Source organism: Aethalodelphis obliquidens, unplaced genomic scaffold, assembly GCF_003676395.1.
Source record: "Aethalodelphis obliquidens isolate GAN/ISIS:26980383/991018 unplaced genomic scaffold, ASM367639v1 scaffold9, whole genome shotgun sequence".
Taxonomy (NCBI): domain Eukaryota; kingdom Metazoa; phylum Chordata; class Mammalia; order Artiodactyla; family Delphinidae; genus Aethalodelphis; species Aethalodelphis obliquidens.
Window position 1 is genome coordinate 26,608,034 of NW_020837953.1, and position 21,349 is coordinate 26,629,382.

Genomic DNA, 21,349 nt, shown 5'->3' on the forward strand with positions numbered 1-21,349 from the left:
AGAGAGAGAGAGGAGGGGGAAGAGAGAGAGAGAGAAGGAGGAGGGGGAAGAGAGAGAGAGAGGGAGGAGGGGGAAGAGAGAGAGAGAGAAGCAGCAGACTGTGTTCCTTGGAACTGTTGAGCATCCCTTCTTTCCTGAAATCCTTCACGCTAAGCTCCTATTATGTTACTTCCATGGTTGCTGCCAGTAGTAATAATTATTACCAGTTAATGAACAACCATGTTCCAGGCACTGTACTAAATGCCTAACCTACATACCTCATTTAATCCTAGCAGTAATTATTCATCTCACAAATGAAGAAGATATGGCATAGAAAAAAATAATTAACTACCATTTCCATATAGCTTTTCTCTCTTTAATTGTTCAATTCAGCTCAACAAATATTCATTTAGCACCTATTAGGTGCCAAACGTGATGCCAACCATATGGGCGTTAGAGTTGAACAAGTGTATAGTCTAAAGAGGGGTTATGGAAATTTGAGTCGTGCCTTGAAAAATGAGTACATTTCCAGAACAGAACTGAAGGGGGATTATCTCAGCTGGCACTGGGAGGCACTATGCCCAGGGTGGCCACGTGTGCCTGTGACCATCTGTGTGTGTAGGTGGCCCTGCTGCCCCTTGCTTTTCCCTGGCCCCACTGCCATTAGCTGTGGGGCTCCCAAAACATTCTGTCCATCCCCCTTGTGTTTGACTTCAACACCTACGTTTTCAGACACCTGCCACCTGTCCACAGATGACTTCTCAATGCGTGTCCGTCCCTGTCCTCCCCTCTCCCCAGAGATTTCCAACTGTCTATAGGATACGCCCACGTGGATATCACCCCACCAGCATACACATTTTTAAAATTTGGAGATTCATAAATAAAACAAAAACAAAAACCCGGAAGTCTTCCTCTTCAGAAAGGGCCCCCTTTCCCAGTTCCTGGCTGCTGTCCACAATCATCAGTTATTCCTAGACTCAGACTTACAATCTCAGGGTTGTTTTGACTTCATTTTCCTCCATCGGAGAGGCAGGGTGTTATAGTGGGAAAAGCATAGACTTTGGAGTTAGATGTGGTTTCAGACCCCAGCTTCATCACTTAACTAGTTTTATGACTGTCATCAAGTTACTTAATCTCTGTAAATCTCGATTTCTTCATCTGTAAAACAAAGATGGTTATATTTACAACAGACTGTAAAAATGGATGAGATGGCCTGCAGAAGTGATCAGATATCTACCGAGTAGGCTCACAGTAGATATCCGTTCTTCCCTCCTTATTCCCACCCTCCATCACCGCCCAGTTTATCACCAGGTTCTGACCATATTTCCTACGTGTCGGGTCCCGGCTTTGCGTAAGGCCTGCTGACCATACGAGGCTTAACTGACCACGAGAACATCCTGCTCATAGCTGCCAGCATCACCTTCCTCAGAGACTCCTTTCTTGTTTAGAAACCTTCGCTGGGTATTTATTTCCTACTCTGTCAGTCACAGGAGGGATTCAATCATCAGCACATTAATGACTTCTGACCGACTGACTCTGACTCTGGGGTGGGAGCCTTCAAGACCCCCCAGTTGCCCCTTGAACCACTCTCATCGCTCCCAGCTCCCTCACATAGACCCTCTGCCTCGCCTTCCCCACTACCCCCCGCCCACCTTTGTAACTTACTTGACCCGCACAGACCTTCTACGTCCCCACCTTCTGGCATAACACTCCCCCTTCGTTGTCCACTCCTCCAAGATTACCTCCAAAGTTCTCAAGAGCCCCCAGCTAACACTTGAAGGCTTGCCATTTCAACTTGAGCTCGCTGACTGCTCCATTCACTCACCCGTCAGCATTTTTTGAGCATTTGTGAGATACAATGCACCATGCCTCATCTGTCATTTGAAGCCAACTTCCCCGGAACTTGCTGCACTGTGGAAGTCTCTCAGAAACAACTCTCTCCTTGCTTGTAAAGTGGGAATACCGCCCATTTGCCTCAGAGGCTTATTGTAAGGAATAAATGAGACTCAAATTATGAGAATGCTTTGAGAAGTTCAAAACAATATACAAATAGCAGGTAGTATTTTAAGAATAGCTACCATTTATTGTGCATCTTCTCAGTATGAACAAAGGCAGGGAACCTCTCCTCTTTGTGGTTGAAGCATAATATGCCATTTGATACTAACGACTACTCTATGAAGTATATATCACCATTTGCAGAACAGGAAGTCAAGATTCAGAGAGGTTAAACAATTTGTCTTAAGTTGCACAGCCTACAGGTGGCAGAACCAAGATTCAAACCAGATCTGTCTGACTCTAAAACCAACACCTTTAGCCACTTATGCTGTATTCTCATCCCTCTACCAAGGATGGGTAGTTTCTTTTCTTTTCTTTTTTTTTTGTTTTTGTTTTTGTTATTTTGCGGTACGCGGGCCTCTCACTGTTGTGGCCTCTCCCGTTGCGGAGCACAGGCTCCGGATGCACAGGCTCAGCAGCCATGGCTCACAGGCCCAGCTGCTCCGGCATGTGGGATCTTCCCGGACCGGGGCACGAACCCGCGTCCCCTGCATCGGCAGGCAGACTGTCAACCACTGCGCCACCAGGGAAGCCCGGGTAGTTTCTTTTCTAATGCTGCAAGCTGCCTTATGAGGAATCCTGCTCACAGAGGATATTTGGTGGTTTTGCCAGGTAGTTGCAGAGCAGGTCTGAAGACATTAAGCCATAGACAGCCCACCATAGAGTGCCCCTGAGGTCAGCAACCCTGTTTTTGTAAACTTGTTTCCTCTTATGGGGAAATTCCCTTAGCTCTATATCCCCTCTCCTATTCCTCCTACCCCTCAGCCTGGAAGGACTGCATCCAGCAAAATTCACGTGGCTATTGCTTTCAGTTTTCCTAAAAGGAGCTTTCTTGTCTACTTATGTGTATGTGGGACTCTGACCTCTAGAGTCATCCTCAATCTCAGTCCCTCCCCGAGGCCTGATCACATGAGACTTCTTTGGAGATGAGCAGCCTCTGGAGAGCGCTGGCATCATTTAGACCCACCCATCATTTTGCCTCTTCTCTGGCTGCTCCTGCATAGTCGTCCCGGGTTCAGCTGTACAGGATGCCCTGTGGGTCCTTGAAAGCACCGGGGTATACGATGCCTCCAAGTCTTCCCACATGCTCTTCCTTTCAGCATCTTCTGAACTCTGAGTCATGCTAAACACTTACTTCCTCTGGGAAGCCTTCTCTGCTTTCCTTCCCAAGGTGAATCCCCTTTTCTGTGTTCTCAGTAGTCTGTGCTTATCTCCTGTCATAACATTTACCAAGTTATACCGAGAGTGTCTGTTTTCCAGCTATCTCTTTGACCAAACTGTAACCTATTCTAGGGACCATGTTTTAGCCAGCACCAAACATGGTATTTGGTCTATAGTAGGTACTTAGTAATGTTTGTTGAGTGAATGAATGGTTGAAAGTATCTCTTCACTTAACTCTCTAAACCTTGAAGAGTAGTGGGTTGTAAAAAGTTATGCCATTCCTCTCACAGGCACCCTCCTCTCACCCATGGTCCAGGTAACTCCAAACTCTAGTCAAGTATTGCAGATCAGAGAAAAATAAGTGTTTGAGCAAACTTCCAGACTACAACTGGGATGCTTGCAGCTCCCATGTACTTTGAGACAAGAGTCCCAGCATTTCTGGACAGTGAGCTGCTTCCTGCATCTGTGAGGACTTGGGATCAACCGAGATCCATTACTGATCACAAGTTCTGGCAGCGGATGCAGCGAAGGGGGCGTGCCAGTAAGCCATCACAGCCAGCCCTCCTGCATGGGGGCCTTAATCCTCTTGTTGCTAACAACCAACTGTTTGGGGAACAGTGAATTGGTCTCTTCAGATTCTAAGGAGGCCGTCAAGGTTAGAGCACCAGATGGGAAGATGAGCATTGCCTGGAGTCTCTCCTTTTAACTGGGCCCTAATTTGTTGAGGCCCTAGGCCTGCCCCTCCTCTGCTCCCTGACAGAAAGGGCTGATGAGGCCTTCCAAAGCCGTGGCTGAGGTCCCATGGAACCAACCCTTTGTTCCTTAGAAGCAGTGAGCTTTCCAGCTGCAGGGGATGGGGAGCCAAAATAGATACAAGCGAGAAATGAAGCTACTGGACTGTAGGAAAAAATAAAGGTCCAGAGTGATTTCTGTGCATTCATATTTCATAAACTGATATGCCCCATCCTAGCTGTAGTGAAGAGGGATGTGGCCTCCTCTGGTATTGTGGCTTCAGTGGGAAGTGCCCACCTTCACCACCCCACGCTGAGCTGGGAGGGCGTGGGAGAGGGAGGAGAATCCATCGATCTCACCAGGATCAGCAGCAGACAGTTGCTAAGCATCTACAGACGTAGATTTTTTATGTTGGACAATGTGGAAGGGAAAAGAAACATTAAAAACCTAGTTCAATTAAAGCACATCTTTTAAGTTTAAAAAAAAACGTAAAACAAGTCTTTAACTCAAAAAGCATCTAGTCTGGTTGGATAGATAGGAAATAAACTCATAAGAGCATAAAAGTATTCCAGTTTAAGACACCACTGATTGTAAGACACACCATTATTTTTTTAACTCTAAGAAAGAAAAGCACTACCAATTAAACCAACATCATCAACTGTAATATGCATCCCAACTCAAAAGATGTTAAAGTGGAGGTGGGGGGCTAAGAATCGATTTTTAAGAATCAATGAAATACATATACAAGATAGTACATGTTAAATCACAAATGAATCAAAGAAACAAAGTGTTCAGGACTTCTGAGGGAAAACCCATAATGGAGGGTTAAGGCAAAGAGAGAAAACACGAGCTGAGCCTGGGCCAAAGAAGCTTATGCTTTACTGAGATCACTGAAGTGGAAGGAGGGCATTCCAGAAAACGGAAGCACTGAAATCAAAGCCAAAAAGGCACGGGGGGAGCAATGTTGTACAGACAATGAGCAGAGAAGTTAGGGTGGGTGAAGGTGAGGGCAGGAAGGTGGTGAGCAGAGGTTGGACAGGAGGAGAGCCTTCAATAAACCAGAGTGCTGATAAACCCAAAATGGCCGGGCTTCCCTGGTGGCGCAGTGGTTGGGGGTCCGCCTGCCGGTGCAGGGGACGCGGGTTCGTGCCCCGGTCTGGGAAGATCTCACATGCCGCGGAGGAGCTGGGCACGTGAGCCATGGCCGTTGAGCCTGCGCGTCTGGAGCCTGTGCTCCGCAACGGGAGAGGCCACAACAGTGAGAGGCCCGCGTACCACAAAAAAAACAAAATGGCCTGTGGGGCTACCCACATTTCATCCATATTCTGACTCTGAAGAGGAAAAGTTCTGCGGGACAAGCAAGCTGGAGTCCCACCGTGTTGTCATTCATTCGTTCAGCAACACTGATTGAGCATCTACTAAATTCCAGGCACTTTGGAGGAAACAAATCCTAACCTCCGCCTATCAAGGGGAGATAAGTCATCTACTGAGATAACTATGAGGTATAGGTATCATCGTTACTCCCACTTTAAAGCTGATGGCACAGAGGTTCAGGGAGGTCCAGTGACTTGCCCAGCCTCCCACAGGAGGACAGGGACGATGAGAATTTGATTTATGGCCCTCTAGACAGTATGAGACAAGGCACAAACTTCCGTACAGGGGACAGTGGACAGAAAAGATTGCTTGGATCAAAGAAATAATAAAAATTGAAAGGTTAGTTTATGTTGTGAGAAGATCTTGAATGTCAGGATCTTTAGGTAACCTCAGATAAAGGAGAGTCCCTGATGGCTTTTAATCAGGGCTCAGATCTGTGCACTAGGAAGATTCATTTGTGATCTACCTACAAGGTGGATTATAGAGAGAAGAAACAGGAATCAGACCAATTAGAAAGCTGTTACAACACTTTAAATGAAAGGAATTTGACCCAGGATAATGTCTGAGTTAAATCATGGTCTTGGTTTTTTATTGACCTTGAAAGGTTAAGGATGTACACTCCCCTCAAAATACACTGGGGTCTTTGATCTGTGAACTTATCGAAGCCGTCATGAACTTTGTTTCCAGCCTTGGCATATACTAGCATCATTTGTTCTAAAACAATGGCCTTAGGGTTTCCACATGCAGCACGGGGTCGGGGAGAGAGTGGGACAGAGAGGAGGCCCCAGGATCGAGGGCCGCGAAGCCAACAGTTGCCTCTCCCAGTCTTGGTAAACAAAGGTGTACTGCGCTTAACTACACTCTTTATGGTCTATAGATCTAGACCCTTCTTCTCTAACCTTCCCTTTTCCACCTTATAAATCCTGAATTTTAAACTCTTTTCCTATGGTAGCCACCCCCATCAGATTGTATAATCGCTAGTCCAAACCTCTTGTCTCACAGTTAAAACCCCGAAGCCCTGAGAAGGAAAAGGACCCGTCTCAGGCCACACAGCCAGTGGATAGCGGGACAAGCCTCTGACTCTCCTAGCCTCTCTGAGCTGCACCATCTCCAGCTCTCAGCTCAGACCGGCATCCCCTAGAGGGACTCTGTTCCCCCGGCAGGAATGAATGGTTTTGTAATAAGGGAGAACAAGTTTTACTTGTGTCTTCAGTGACGCTGCCCATCATTCCGCAGAACTTTTTAGCCTCTAGAGACTAGCCAGGCACTTCGTGGCATCTGCGGTATCTCTCCAGTGTCCTAACAACGGTCATCTTAAAAATCCCTGATTATTAAGTTTGCCTGACTAACAATCTTGGCCTGATTGTTAAGTTTGAGCTCTTCAAGGTGTAATTAGGGGACAAGGCTCAGGGTGAGGTCAGGGGCGATTCGTAATCACCAAATGCCTGCCGGCAATTCCCATTTGGACATTCTACCATCACCTCAAGGCCCACACATGTCTCTCAAAACGTCATGGCCGTCCGTGTTTCCCCCTCCCATCTTTCCCTGTCATCCAGGTTACAGCCCGTGGGCCAACCATACTCCCTCCTCTGCCTACAGCAGTCAGTCACCAAGGACCGTTTTGTTTCTCCTTACCACCTCATTTCTGTCCTCTCCTTTCCATTCTTATTGGCATTCTGCTTGGAACTCTGTGTTGGGTTGTGATGAGATAGTTGGAAACTTGCTTGTAAATGGACAGAATTCAAGAAAAAAGGTACCTCCCCTAACTCTGAAATCTGCTTACTTTGCACCTGTGTCACAGGATCCTTTTTAAGTGTTAGCTCAGGACCCAGAATTTGCATTCCCCTCATTGGCTGGGAGCCTTTGGTTGTAAAAATCCATTTGTGAGCTTCCAGCTGTGGCCCTCTGTGCTTTTGCACGGCACAACATCTCTCTGCTGGCTCTCCAGCTGTGGGAGTCCCTGCAGAGGACAGCTTTTAGGCAGGACAGATTCAGCTGAGCAATCCTCATGCTAAGCGGGCCTGGATGCCACTAGGCAGAGAGTGAGCGGCTTGAGGACAGTCAGTCTCTGAGCTGAATTTCCTGAGCCCCTTCTGTCTATAAGGCATGACACACATGAATTCCAGTTCAGGACAATATGTTTATTTATTTATTTATTATAATTTTTTTTTTTTTTTTTTTTTTTTTTTTTTCGCGGGCCTTTCATTGCTTTGGCCTCTCCCGTGGCAGAGCACAGGCTCCGGACGCGCACGCTCAGCGGCCATGGCTCACGGGCCCAGCCGCTCCGCGGCATGTGGGATCTTCCCGGACCGGGGCACGAACCCGTGTCCCCTGCATCGGCAGGCGGACTCCCAACCACTGCGCCACCAGGGAAGCCCTGTTTGTTTATTTAGCCCCCATCTAATATTAGGCATCATGCAAGGTTCTGGATAAAGAGATATGTGATCGTTTCTGATCATGAGGGGTTCACGATCTGGAAGGGAAGACAGCCAAGAAACAATTATAATCCATTGCGAGACACGTCATTATGGTAGAGGTGAGCCCAGGATACTCAGAACCTAAGCCAAGGCTGAAATAATCACTTTACTTATCTGATTGAATACATGAATTAAATGACTGACGATGACCGTGGGCCAGGCACTGTGCTGTGCACATTATGTCATTTTTTTTCTCGTTTTATTCGCACAGCATTTTTCTTCTTTCATCCTTACAACTTTCTGGGCAAGAACTTTTTGTTTCTGGTTCTCAGACAAGGCAGCTGAGGCCTAGAGAGGTTAAGCAGCTAGCCCAAGGTCCCCCACTGGGTAACAGAAGGAACCAGTGGTCCATCCCAGGCTGCCTCCCCACAGAGCCTGAGGACCGTGTGTGCAACTGGCACTCCCTGGAAGGGGCCCAGACTGAGCAGCAGTAGGGTGAATAAGATCCAGCCTTACAGAGCTGGGCTGGGCGATGGGAGCCTGCACCTGTCGCAGGCACAGAGAAAAGCGAGTGAAGGGCGTGGAGGAGAGAGAACATAGCACACTGCAGAATCCAGTGTTTCTCTCAGCCGCTGGAATGATCAAAGAAGGCTTCACAGAGGAGGTGAGCTTTGCATTGGCCTTTGAGGGACAGCCAAGGGCCCAATGTTTCGGCATAGGAAGAAAGCAAGAAAACAGAGAGAGAAGGCCAGGCCATGGCAATGGTCCGGCCAGGCTCTAGGTGAAAGAGGAAAGAGATGAAAGCAAGAACACCGAGTTTGGAAAGCCTTCTTTATGTGGATGTGGGAGGGGGCACAGCAGAAGGTGAGACCGAGCCATGCCACCTAACCTGGCCTCCCCCTCTTCAGCCTATGCTCAGCTGCAGCCACACCAGCTCCTCTCCCAGCCGTCCTCAAAGCACCTGCAGCCCCAGTTTGGGATCCAGCAGCAGCAACAGCAAGCATCACAACAGCCGCCGCCACCCCAGCCATCACGGCCAGCACTCCAAACCCCGTCCCACCCCCAGCTGGCCTCGGTCCCTCCAAGCCTGGCCCTGCAACCCGGCCCCGAAGCCCATGCCATGCCGCTAGGCCCAGTCCCATCCACCCTGCCTCTCCAGTGTCCCGCTGCCAACCTGCACAAGCCTGGCAGCACTCAGCAGTGCCACCCTCCCACGCCAGATGTCGAGCCTCACAATGGATACCCTGAGGGCCTGTCTCACACCCCTCAACACAGGTTCCAGCATGCCTCGGCTGTCATCTTACAACTGCAACCTGCTTCGCCAGTGGTGAGTAAGCCGAGCCCGAGGTCCAGGGAGCAAAGCGGGAGGACACGGCTCAGGCAATCCCGCGGCCCCCATTTGGATGTGTGTCTGGGTGGGCTGAGTGTCGAAGTCCTCTCTGAGTAGTCCAAGAAAGAAAAGGGGCCTCTCCCTAATTTGGGGCTAGCTGAATCTTAATGTCCTTGCCTTCTACCCAAGCTCCATGGAAACGGGGGACGTGTCCAGGAATGTAGAGGCAATTCACGAGAAGATCATCTCTGTCCTGTCCTTTAACAGCCCCAGCAGTGCACCCCCGATGACTGGAAGGAAGTGGTACCTAGAGAGAAGAGTGGGCCTGAGACTCGGTCTGGCCCACCACCGCATCAGCAAGCCATCGTCACTGCCATGCCAGGTGGCCTGCCTGTACCCAAGAGCCCGAACATCCAGCAGTCCCCAGCTCATGGTATGAAGTGTAGCGGGGCCCTCGGGGGAGGGGAGAGCATTGTCTTCCTTGCCACCCCCTGGCACATCTCACTTGGGCATCTAGAATGGGAGGGAAACTACTCCAAGCCCCAAGAAGCAAGAAAGAAGCTGGGTAGGTGGAAACAGAGAGAGGATTGAGAAGATGATGCAAGGACAAAGAAAGGGGACCCAGAAGGCATAAAGGAGAAAGAAAAGGAGAATTGAAAGTTCTAGATGACGCTTGCCTGTCATTGCTGTCAGATGTACCTGCATATCCATATGCCGGGTTGAGAGTTCCCCCAGGGATCCAGTTGTCTCAATCCTCTGCTCTGCTTGGTATGAGAGTGCGTTCTTGAATTTGGCAATATGACAAGGTGGCTGCGTAGTGCAGAGATGAGGGAAATGCTTAGGGGGAGCTAGGAGGGGATTCAGCTCACGGAAAGCGTCTTTGAAGGAACGGTGCTCAGCTCTGGGATCCCCACCTTCTGTCTGTGAGTGCTCAGTGACAGGCGGGCTTCTCCTAGACCTGGGTTTAGGAGACTCCGCTGATCCCTCTACCCTGATGAGAGAATCACAGCAGTACCTCTGCCTCCACAGTGATCCCTTCGCTTTCCTTTCCTTCTCTGCCAGTGTGCACAGCAATCTTGGCCCAGATCTCAGAGACATTCTGGGCCATGGGCTGCCTACAACTCAGGGAGGCAGTTCCATCATTGGACTAAATGTGTGCTGGGAGTGGGGTGGGGAGAGCCAAGAGAAAAGGGGTTTGGAAAACAGAAGAAGGAGGAGTGAGAAGAAAAGTACTTTGGGACAAAGTAGTTATAAATGTCCTATAAGGAATGGAGGGTGGACTCAAGGAAAAGGAAAGCAAAGGAATATGAAGAAAAAACCATTAGAAAAATTAAAAGACAGCAAGGAGGTCAGCATTCTCTTGGCAAACTTGCAATGATAAGGAGCTCACCATTTTGAAAAGCAGCCCATTCCATTGTAGGATTGCTCTAATTATCAGAAAGTTGCTCTTCAAATTAAGCCAAAATCTGCTCTCGTGGAACTCCCACCACTGGCTGTGATTCTGTCCTGTGGATTGTCCATCTCCTACAGTGTGTATAGACAGTTATCATGTCTCTTTCCTCTCCCCCATTAAAAAAAGAGAAAATCTCCAGGCTAAATATCTGAGATTTATTTCATTTTCTACCTATCACACATCCAGACCTCCCATTCCCACCATGCTGATCATTCTTGTCTAGCTACATTCTACCTCTCCACTAATTCCCTTAAAATGTGATCCCCAAAATGAAGCACATTAATTCCAAATACAAAAAGGCGCTAGTCACCCTAGGTTGGCACCTAGACTTAGCTTTATAAGCCCTTCAAGGGACAGATCTGCATGGTATAGTAGAGAGGAGCTAAAATTCGTTGAACACCTATGTGCCAAGTTCTGCTCTAAGTTTTCCTTTACTCATTCATGATAACCCTGAGAGATAAATATTATTGGCCCCATTATTTAGAGGAGGAAACAAAAGCTTGAAGAGGCTCCAGTTCACAGAGCTATGAAAGGGCAGCACCATGATTCTGGCTCCAGGGGTAATTCCCTTACCTGCCTTCAGCAGGACATTGCACCTATGGCCCCACGTTAACTCCCCTGACCCAGGGGAATGATACCCTTAGTTCACCGAGCACTGTGTCACCTGAATTCCAGAGGGGTTGGGTTTGGTTTTTGTTTCTGTCTTTGTTTTTGTGGTTTCTTTTTACATGGATTGCTATCACTTCAGGTCTCTTCCATCTCAAACCTGTACAATTTATATTGTGAGCCAAAACATGATTAATTATATCTGTTAAACGTTATCTTGTGAATTTAGCCCACAGTTCCAGGCTAGCCAGAAAATGGTAGTAGTTAACAGCTAACATTTAATGAGTCCTCTCTACCAGCTTTACATGCATTTCCTCATTTAATCCTGACAGTAACCCTCTGAAGCAGGAACTTTTATCATGCCCATTTTAAAGATAAGAAACCTGAGGCACAGCAAGAATAAGTGGTGGGGCAGGAATGTTTTATATCTGAATTTTGTCACTCATTATACTAACTCCTCTGCTTAACTTTGCCATCCATAAATTATATAGCGTGTTTTCTTTGTCTTTAACCAATTTGCTGATAGAAATATTGAATAGAACCCGACTGAAGACACATCCCCTGTCTGCAGGTTGGTGATAATCAACAGCCTTTGTTCAAGTATTTGTTATCCAACAACCTCTGAATGAACTGACATTTGCCTCCCTTTCTTCATCTTGTCTAGAAAGCTCTCAAAAATCTCTTTCTGAAATCTAATCTAGATGATACACATATAACAAAGCATCTTGCTCCTGAGGTTCTATCTCATGAGAAAAGTAAGTTTTGCACAGTGGAAACAATTGTCAACCACCCAAGATTTAAATATTCATTCTGTATATGTTTGAATGCCTGCTCTGTGCAAAGTACTGTGGGGTGGAAGGTAATAAATGCATAGAGAAATAAGGTCTGTACCCTACCTTCAAGGAGCTTAAAGTCCTCTGGGAAAGATGAGAAGTGCACAGGAAAAAAATACAGTAAAAACTAAGATATGATAAATGGCATAGAACGATTATGGGTAAATGCTTTAAAAGGTAAGAGAGAAAAGTTACTGCCAAGTAGAGATTATCAGGATAGATTGCAGGGAGGAAGTGGCATTGTTCTAGAGCGAGGGTTGGCAAACTACATCCTGAGGGCCAAATTCATCACATCACCAGTTTCTGTACAGCCCACAAGCTAATAATGGTTTTTACATTAAAAAAAATTTTTAAGACTCAAAAAAAGAAGAATATTTTGTGATACAAGAAAATTATACGAAATCCGAATTTCTGTGTCCATAAATAAAGTTTTATTGGCACACAGCCACATTCATTCAGGTAGTGTCGTCTGTGGCTGCTTTCCTGCTGCAACAGCAAAGTTGAGTAGTTGCAACAGAGACCACATGGCCTGCCAAGTCTAAAATATTTACTATCTGGTCTTTTATAGAAAAAGTTTGCCAGCCACTGTTCTTGGGTCTAGACCATGAAGGATAGGTAGGACCTGGACATGTGGCATTGGGGAGAAGGGACTAGTGAAGTAAAGGAAGGGAGGCAGGAGTGTAGGCATGTTTGGGGGACAGAGAGGCCGAGCATTCATAGAACAAAATGTAAGTGTAAGAAATGCAAAGGCGGAAAGGGGGAGGAAATGTGCATATTAATGAAAGAAGGCTTTGAAAATTTGAAAAATGGGGTGGGGGGAACGAGGGAAAGAGAAAGGGAGCAAACTAAACGATCGGGGAATATAAAATAAATGTAAAATGTGGAAACAAAGGTAAAGGGATGAGGCCTGAGGGGAAAGGGCTGGGGATATGAATGCTAAGAAAGGTAAGAATATGAGAAAATGTTGGAAATAGAAGTCAAGCATGGAGAGAGAAATTCGGGGCAAGTATTCGGCATAAAGCCTGGGGGATGGGGGTGCAGTGAGACTTGTGAGTCTCACAAGCTCTAGTATATCTACTGAATGAAGGTGCTTTCCCGACAATTCAGTTTAATCCAGCGTGGTTTAGGAAGAGAAGTAACATTTATTGGGCTCCGTGTGCCGGGCACTGCAGGCAATTTGTATAAATGCTCTCAGTTAGCCTGCACAGTAAACCTAAAGAGACGGCATTAGCCCCGTTTATGGAGGTGTAACTGGGTCACTTTGGTCATTACTTAACTTCTCTGATCCTCAGTTCCCAGTGGGGAGGATAACGACTACTTGTGGGGTTATTGTGAACACTGAGAGGAAGTGCGTGCATGTACGGCTTGACACATATTCAACACTCAATTACTGCTAGTCGTTATTCTTCCTGCCTCCGACTTGGCCAGGCGGGAGTCCACCACCGCACGGGGGACTTTTGACGGGGCGAGAGCGGACGTTGGCGTGGCGCGGCACCCGCCTCCTTAAACAGAACCCTTCCGTACCTAACCGGCCGCCAGCCCCCCCGCGCCTTCCACAGGGCGCGGGGCGGGGCCGGCGCGGCCGCACAAAGGAAGCGCGCGGCCCGGCTTCCGCGCCGGCGCCCCGCCTCCCTGAGGCCCCGCCCCGCGCCCATGCCCCGCCCCCGCCTCGCTCCGCCCCCGGCGGAGGCGGCCGCGGGAGCCCTGCCGGGACGCGCCGCATTGTCTCCGCGGCGGCTGCAGCCCTCGAGCGCCCGCCGCGCGCGCGCAATCCGCCGCCGCCCGCACCCCCGCCCCGGCCTCGCGCCCCCGCCGCCCTTTGTGGACGCCGGCCCGGCCGGTACGGTCGGATGCGCCGCGGCAGCCCCGGGCCCCGGCTCGGAGGCTCGCGGCGGAGAGGAGGCGGCCCGCCCGGGCCCGGGACCCCGCGCGAGGCGGCGCCCGGCCGAGGGGTTGCGTAGGCCCCGCCCGGCCAGGCCCAGCCGGGCCCTGGACAGGTCAGTGCCCGTGGCGGGGGAGGGGTTCTCGCCAGGAGGGGTACCGCGGCCCGCTCTCGTCGCACTGGACACCGGGCACCGCCCTCCGGTGCCACTCCCGCCCCGGGCCTACTCGGCTGCCAGGCCGTGCCAGCCCGCGATTCTCGCCCTCCCGACGCCGGGGAGGTGTCCTGCGCCTCCCCCCTCGTCGGGGACCCTGCCTGCCCCGCACTTCCCCGGCAGCCGCTGTGTCACCTTCGGCGTGCCAGACGCTTCCGTGTGTCCCCGCACACCCCCACCCCGGCCTCGGGCCTCCGGGGCGGCGCTTTACCGGGGATGGACGGTCCGCTTAGGGACAGGGCTGCTGGCATCCGCTGTACCCTCTGGGTAGGGGACTGCCTATCTTGGAGGCCTGCGGCTTAGCTGGAGAGTTTTGTTTTTAATCTAGTTCAGGCTCACGAAGCTTTTAATTGGATGGAAAGGGACAAGCTGTTCTGTGTCTATCCTCTCTTCCATTTTTAGAAGAGCGTTTTCTCTCCTTCCCGTGCCAAATGAAGGCATATTGTATTGTTGATTCTTTACATTAAAATCGGGACTTGTGAGATTCTTTATTTAAATTGAAGTCCAGAGAGAGGGAAATAATTTGCCCAAGATCAAGTTGCAAACCAATGGTGAACCTACAGTGTGAACTCGTAGTCCCCAGCTCCTGTATTGTTGGATACCAGTTTGTGCCAGTGATACCCCGGCCGTCCCAGTCCTCCCCATCCCTCCCGCAAGGCTGCCTTTTCGACCTGAACACATTTCACTGACATACTTTCAGTTCTGATCAACTTTCCTTTCCTTCCTGCTCCATACCTAGAATGTTGACTTTCTTCCCATGCTGCCTACAGAGACACGTTCTTTTATTCTTTTTCCTGCTAAACAACTTAGTGACAGCTCTCCCCTTAGATATCTCCCATCCTAGATCTTTAATCCCCTTCCATTAGCATATTGGACCCAGAGGATCCCTTGTTGTGAAATAAGCTACCGACCTAAATCCACCATATGTCCCCAATTTTTCTAGGACAACCCCAATTTAAAATATTCTATCACGTTGTCTATCAACCAAGTGTCTCGATTTTTGGTTTAGAAAATAATGTCATTTTAACCATATCAGGCCCTGCTGTCCTGGCCTTTTCCAGCCATTTGGCTCTGGGGCATAACTGGGTAATCCAATTATCATTCACCTGGGATTTTTCATCCCCCCCCCCCACCCCCGAGTCAACCCAAATGTTGGAACTGCTAGGATTTCTAGATGAGTCTGAAAATTGCAGGTTAATGAGGCAAGGAAATTCCTTCTTGCTCCTATATGTCTGCCCCCGCTGCCCTCCCCATTTTTTATTCCGGTAGAGGGCCTCAGACCTGTGGCAGCGTCTATTGATTAGGGCTTAAGTTGAGGTCACATGGGATGCAGGGCTTCATATCATGTTGACTCCAGAATAGAAAGAAAGAAACTTACTGTGTTGGTTACAGGGCAGGAGATTCTGTCTTGGATCTTAAGATACCTGCACAGCTAAGTAGTTTTGGTTCCACTCAGATTTCACACACCTTCATTAGGCTCCTGCCTCGTGTAAAGCATGATCCTAGGCACTGTGGAGAATGTAAAAGTGATTTTTTCACTTAGCCCCCAACATCTGGATCTATATCTCGAAATAGCCACATTTTTGAATCAGCTGATGCAGTGTGTCCCACTGTTTCTTTACCTAAGTTCCAGCCCTGGCAAGGCGGGAACCAGAGCCTCTGGCTTGGCTCCTTCACAAGGGCTGGCTTCTTCAGAGGGCCCAGCAGATGGGTAGTGGTGCTCGTGTGGCACCTGCCCTTTCCAGGCACTCTTATCACGTGAGCTCTGCCTCTCAGCCCACCCAAGATCTGTTACCAGGCTTGTCCATACACATCGGGAAGAATAGATGCCTTTTTTCTCCAGCGTTAATCTTGCCACTTTTCTGTTGTTCTTGAGTTGGCTTTCTCAGTTGTCCAACTGCATTTTTGTGAGAGGTAGCTCCTGTTTTCATCGCCTTCTCCTCCCCCCCACCCCTTTTAAGCTGTTGTTTTATTAATAGGTGGCACATAGGTACGTAATGAATGTTGGTATTTTATCATGCACTCACCTCCCAGCCCTGTCCACTTCTCTTCCAGGTCCTGGCTTACTTTCGAATTTACCTTTGTCAGATGCACTCAACATATATTATTTCCACTTCCTCAAAGTAAGGAGGAAACTCCAGCTCTTCTTCCTTCTGTCCCAGTAATGATTCTCCTGGCTGTAGGTCTCTTCAGCCATTGTTCCTCTGCATTTCAATGGAGGATAACCTTTTAGGAAGGTGTTGTTATGCTTGCCTCTCCAGACATACCTCCTCTGTCACTGACCTTCTAGTCTAAGCTGATTGACCCTGAGACTTCTCTTCCTGCTACCAAGGCCCCTTCCCCCATCTGTGACCCTGTGCCTGTGCCTTGCTCTGGCTCAGCCCCAGGATCCACTCTTTTTCAGACCACATCCTTTTTCCTGCCTTACTCATTTCCTGTCTCAGATACTTTGGATCCCTTGGATCTTTCAGTGGGAAAGAGAAAAAGAGGAATAGATAGACGATTTTATAAAATTGACCTGTTCTTGCCTCTGGCCTTGCATGCTCTAACTTAGGCCATCCCCTCCCTAGGTTTTCTTGTTTTAGGGGGGAAAAAAATGACTGCTATCTCAGAACTAAGAACCTTTACCTGAGGTTTTGAGTGTCTTTTTATCTCTTTGTGAATGTGTGAAGAGGATGACTCAACTGCCTTAGACGCTTCCTCTAAGTCTCTGCCCTCCTTTGGGCTTTAGGCCTCACACTAGGCATTCGGTAACTATTTGCTGAATTAAGTTCACCCCCTTCCTATCAAAGTCCTTCACTTTGAGCTAGCATGGATCAGTAAACCAACATAAAATTTAAGTTGAAAAAACTAGGGAGTAGGATGGTGGCTCCCTTTCTGGTAACGCTGCTCGGTGTTAGTGTGACACTCACCGAGGGTTTTTTCTTCCTCTCGGTCAGTCCAAGTTTATATTAAAGTTCTCCCAGCTGTGCAGTGCCGTTTACTCTCCAGACAGATTTGGTCCCATCCTGAAAAAGATTCTCTCCTGAAAAGATACATCTACTAGAGTTGAGAGTAGGGAAATGAGACACCTTCATAGAAGCATAGTTTCTCTTTTATTCCCTTTCTTTTGTGCCATTTTGCAACTGGAAGATGAAGATGATGATTTTCTGTGGTCCGGAGGAATCTCACAAAAGTGGTTGTAGAGATTCTTTTGTGTTTTCCACCCCCGTGGAAAAGCAGGGTGAGGACTGGCTGCCTTATGCAATCTACTCTCATGAGGCCTTTGTACCAGTAACAGAAATGACTGTCTGCAGTGACTTAGCACCTTGTCTGGTGGAAATCAAAGCTGGGACTACCCCTCAAGGTAGAGGTATGAACATATACTGATTTATGTTTTCAGTGTTTTTATGGCATGCTTTAAACTACAGTGTGAGTCACCAGTTAAAAAGACTCTGAGTATGTGTTCTGTTAAAATGTTTAAAGTAGGCCTGTTCAAGATAACTTGAATTACTTATTCACAATTCAAATAGATGCAGGTTTCATTTTAAGCATTGACTTATTTAAAAATTTCAATTTGAGTTTAGCTACATCAGAACACTGATTTGATGCTTGCAAAGAAACTCTGAAACAAACCATCTTTAATTCAACTTTATGACATTTTGGAATTGTTAGGAAAATAATCAACCATTTATTTATCCAAGACAACAGTCTTACAGATTCAGGGCTTTTTTCCCCCATCAATAACAAAAGTAGAATATAATTGCCATGGTCAAGAAATGGTTGTGGTTTTTTTCGGCCCCGCCCCAAGACATGCGGGATCTTAGTTCCCCAGCCAGGAATTGAACATGCGCCCCCTGCATTGGAAGCTCTGCCTCTCAACCACTGGGCCGCCAGGGAAGTCCCGAGATGGGCTCTTTTATAGTTAATCGAGTTATACAGTTAAGAGTGATTAGTTTTTGAAGGTATAAAATATAGTAAGAAACATAGCATATAATTTAAATAATAAATTGTTGCCATGTGATTCATTGTAAGACCATCTAGGCCAGCATAATAAACTTAATGGTTTGTTGTTCTTTTTCCTTCCCCTTCCAAATTTATTTATAGTTAGTGAAAAGGGATGTGCTTTCCTATACTTGAAATTTCCAAATGATTTTTTTAGTTAAATCCAAAAGAGAACATTCTTTCTACATCTGCCAAAGAAATGATTGCTATTAAATAGGGATTTCCAGTGTTCTAAGATGAATCCAGATGTTGAAGAGAGTCCCCGTTTGCTGTTAGACTCTCTTGAAAGCAAAAACCTGTTTCTTGGATGATTTTCTTCTTAGCAGTGAAATTTGTCATAGCTTCTCTTAAGAAAAGATGACTGTTAGCTGCCGTGTCATAACCAACTCTTCTCCAGTAGATTAGGAGAAGCAGGCCTGATGCTGAATATTGAGACCGTTGGCAAGAAAATGAGAGTTCATGACTGCTGGGAGTTATTTTTAAAGCTCTTGTTGCATGGCTATTATGTCTCAAATACTGTATAATTATCCCTAGTTACTGATATCTTTAGCCTATTTGAAACCATCCATATGTGGCCTAAATCCACACAGCTATATTAAGACATTTTTAAACAATCAAAGCAACTGACACTGTAAATTAAAACAAAATTAATGTGAATCAACTACCGTTTTTTTAAAAATTGGTTAAGTCCACATTTCCAGGCCTCCAGTAATCAGTATTAATCTCTTCTGTCAGCTGATTGGTAGCAAAGTAGCGTGATTGAAAACTTAGACAATGGTTATTAAAGGAAGGGGGCAGAAATGATCAAGAAGTTTGATTTGCAAGGTAAGTATTATCTATCCCATTATATAGACAAGGACAACTGAGGTTTGGCTTTCTCTAGCACGTGCGTGTGCGCTCACGCTCACGCGTGCTCTCTCTCTCTCTCCCCCTCTCCCCCTCCCTCCCTCCCTCTCCCATTTCTCTAAGAATATTAGTGCTTCTGCAGTTGGTAAATAAGAGAATTTTCTAAACATTTCTAGTTGGTTTTTTAACTGTTATAAATCCATCTTCCATGATTTTCTCTTCAGCCTTTTAAAGTAATTTCTTTTCACAGGCTAAACCGCCTCCTGGCATTATAAGAACCACTAGGAAAAGTGGTTCTTTATTTGTTCCTGAGTTCTTTCTTTTCTGGTTCCTGGGGTTCTTTTGTGTAATACCCTGGGACTCTTTATGAAAGAAATGCATAGGAAGGGAGGGAATCTGGCGGTTGTCATGTCCTTTGGGTTAACGACTGTTGAAGGTGAATTGGGACGTGTGGTCTGCCCCAAAGGGCAGGTGCATTTCCCTTGTGTTGCAGTCATTGTCAAAGTGGAAGTAAGATTTCTTCCCGAAGCCTTACTTCAGGAGTGCAAGGACAGCACACTGAGTAGGCCAGAGCACCTGAGGAACATGAATGATGCCTGAGTTTGGACCAGTGAAAGAACAGCTCTGCTCTGGGGCTGCCAGAGGCCAGGCTCAGTGTGCGTGAGACTGGGGCAGTTTCCTAATCTCTCGAGTCTCAGTGATGGGAGCTCTCCAATAGCCATGTCAGGCCTCTTCCACTGTGTCGTAACTGCAGTGTCTTATTTAATCCTTACCACAGCCATGTGGGACAGAGATGAGTACCCCATTTTACAGATGAGGAAACTGAGGCCTAGAGTAACTTGCCTGGGATTACAGACTAGGATTTAAGCATAGGGTCTTTCTGATCCCAGTCTTAACTGCTGGGTAGCACAGCTTCTAAATGTAATCAGTGCCAGGCATTTTACATATATAAACTCTAACATTCCCTGTAACCCTGCAAGGTAAGCAGCATGATTGTCATTTTTATAGACGGAGAAACTAAGGTGCAGAGCAGGTACCAAGTGCTTGAAGCTAGCTACACAGGTAATCAAAGATGGAACCAGAGTATGAACCCAGGGCTGCCCCAGTGCTGGTGGCCTTTCCACTCTGCCATTTTTCCTCTTGTCTCCTGTGATCCTGATGTCTCTAGCGGAGAGCCTCTCCTGTTGGTTCCAGACCTTTTGCCTTGTGAAATCACAGCGTCTGCTAGAGAACTGTGATGTTAGGATATCTGGGAGCCCTCGACCGCAGCCCTGGAGACCGTAGGGCTGCAGAGCTTTTTTTGAACTCTGTCCCTGGCTCCCTGCGGCTAGTGAGCCATCGCACGTTGACCAGCGCAGGTGCTGCTGCTGAGTGGGACCTGGTCTTCAGCCTGGGCCGGGCAGCAGTGCTGCAGCTGTTTGGAAATCCCCCCTGGCTCCCATCCGAGCCACACGGGGGCGGCTGGCTGTCGCTCCATTGATTTTTTTCCTCCAGAGCTGGGGGTGGCAGCTTGGAAAACGTTCAGCTGTTTACAATTCAGCTTATGTACACTTTAGCTGGGGAGTGTGGGTGAGTCAGAAGGCCCGCTCTCTCTGCTGGTGTCCTAAGAGACAGCCTGAGAGTCAGCTGTATGGTAATGGCCGCCAGGGAGGAGGAGGAGCCCCCCCTGCCAGACCCAGATGCTTAGGATCCAGGAAGCCTGTCTGCTCTCCAGTCCTCTTAACCCAGACTCAACAAGGTCGCTCCGCAGTGACACCGAGGCGCGTCTGAGGCAACCTGGCCCAGCTTCCCTTTCATTGGGCCGCCACCTCCCTGGCAGGCACCAGGTATGGAGCCAGGGCCTTGCCCTCCTGTGACTCGGCAAAGCGCCCCAAAGGGATCCTCCTGTCACAGCCCTTTCTTCCCTCTCGGGAGAGGCCCCTAAGAGCAGAAGTGCTCCGAGGGGCAGGGTGATGAGGGCACCTGTGTGAGACAGCCGCGGCCTGCTGTGCGTCTGGGAGCCAGGGGCTTTTCGTGGGTCTGACAGTAATTCGGTCCTTGGCAGAATTGCAAATGCTCCAAGCATCTGGCATTGGTACCTCCAGCCTTCTGGTTCTCAGGAGGGACCCTGGGTGGGAAGGGACCTACAATTTTCCCAGCTCTCTAAGGGCTTCTTTTGTGCTTGTTTTAGAAGGTACTCTCTTCCAAATTAGGTGGTACCCACTCTTGCCTTGATTCTAAAATGCACACTTTTAACTATGCACCCTTTTCCTCCTCTGGGAAATTAAGATGTTAGACCCAAGGCCCTTCTAACTCCAGTCCTCTGTGATCTAGTGCCCCTGATCCAAAACGTCCACTCTTCATGCCCCAGTCCGCCCAGCAAACCTCATCCCTAAATTGGGAGGAAAGCTATCTGCTTCTCTAAGTGATTCACAGCCAGGTGTGAATGGCCACAGGTGTATATTTGCATTTTAAAGCAGGTTGTTAACCAAATGAATCTCTTT

General features: G+C 47.9%; 1 protein-coding gene across 2 annotated transcripts in view; it reads left to right on the forward strand.

Annotated features, from left to right (window-relative positions):
• The window catches only part of PHC2 (polyhomeotic homolog 2), a 51,832-nt gene that overhangs the window by 15,031 nt on the left and 15,452 nt on the right, over positions 1-21,349 (forward strand). Inside the window, exons 7-8 of one of the 2 annotated variants that reach the window (XM_027109200.1) lie at positions 8,627-9,045; positions 9,316-9,481. In XM_027109200.1, coding sequence (XP_026965001.1) covers positions 8,627-9,045; positions 9,316-9,481 — 585 coding nt within the window. Of the gene's footprint in view, positions 1-8,626; positions 9,046-9,315; positions 9,482-13,687; positions 13,938-21,349 lie in introns of those variants that run through there. The other variant, XM_027109199.1, reaches the window with a different exon arrangement.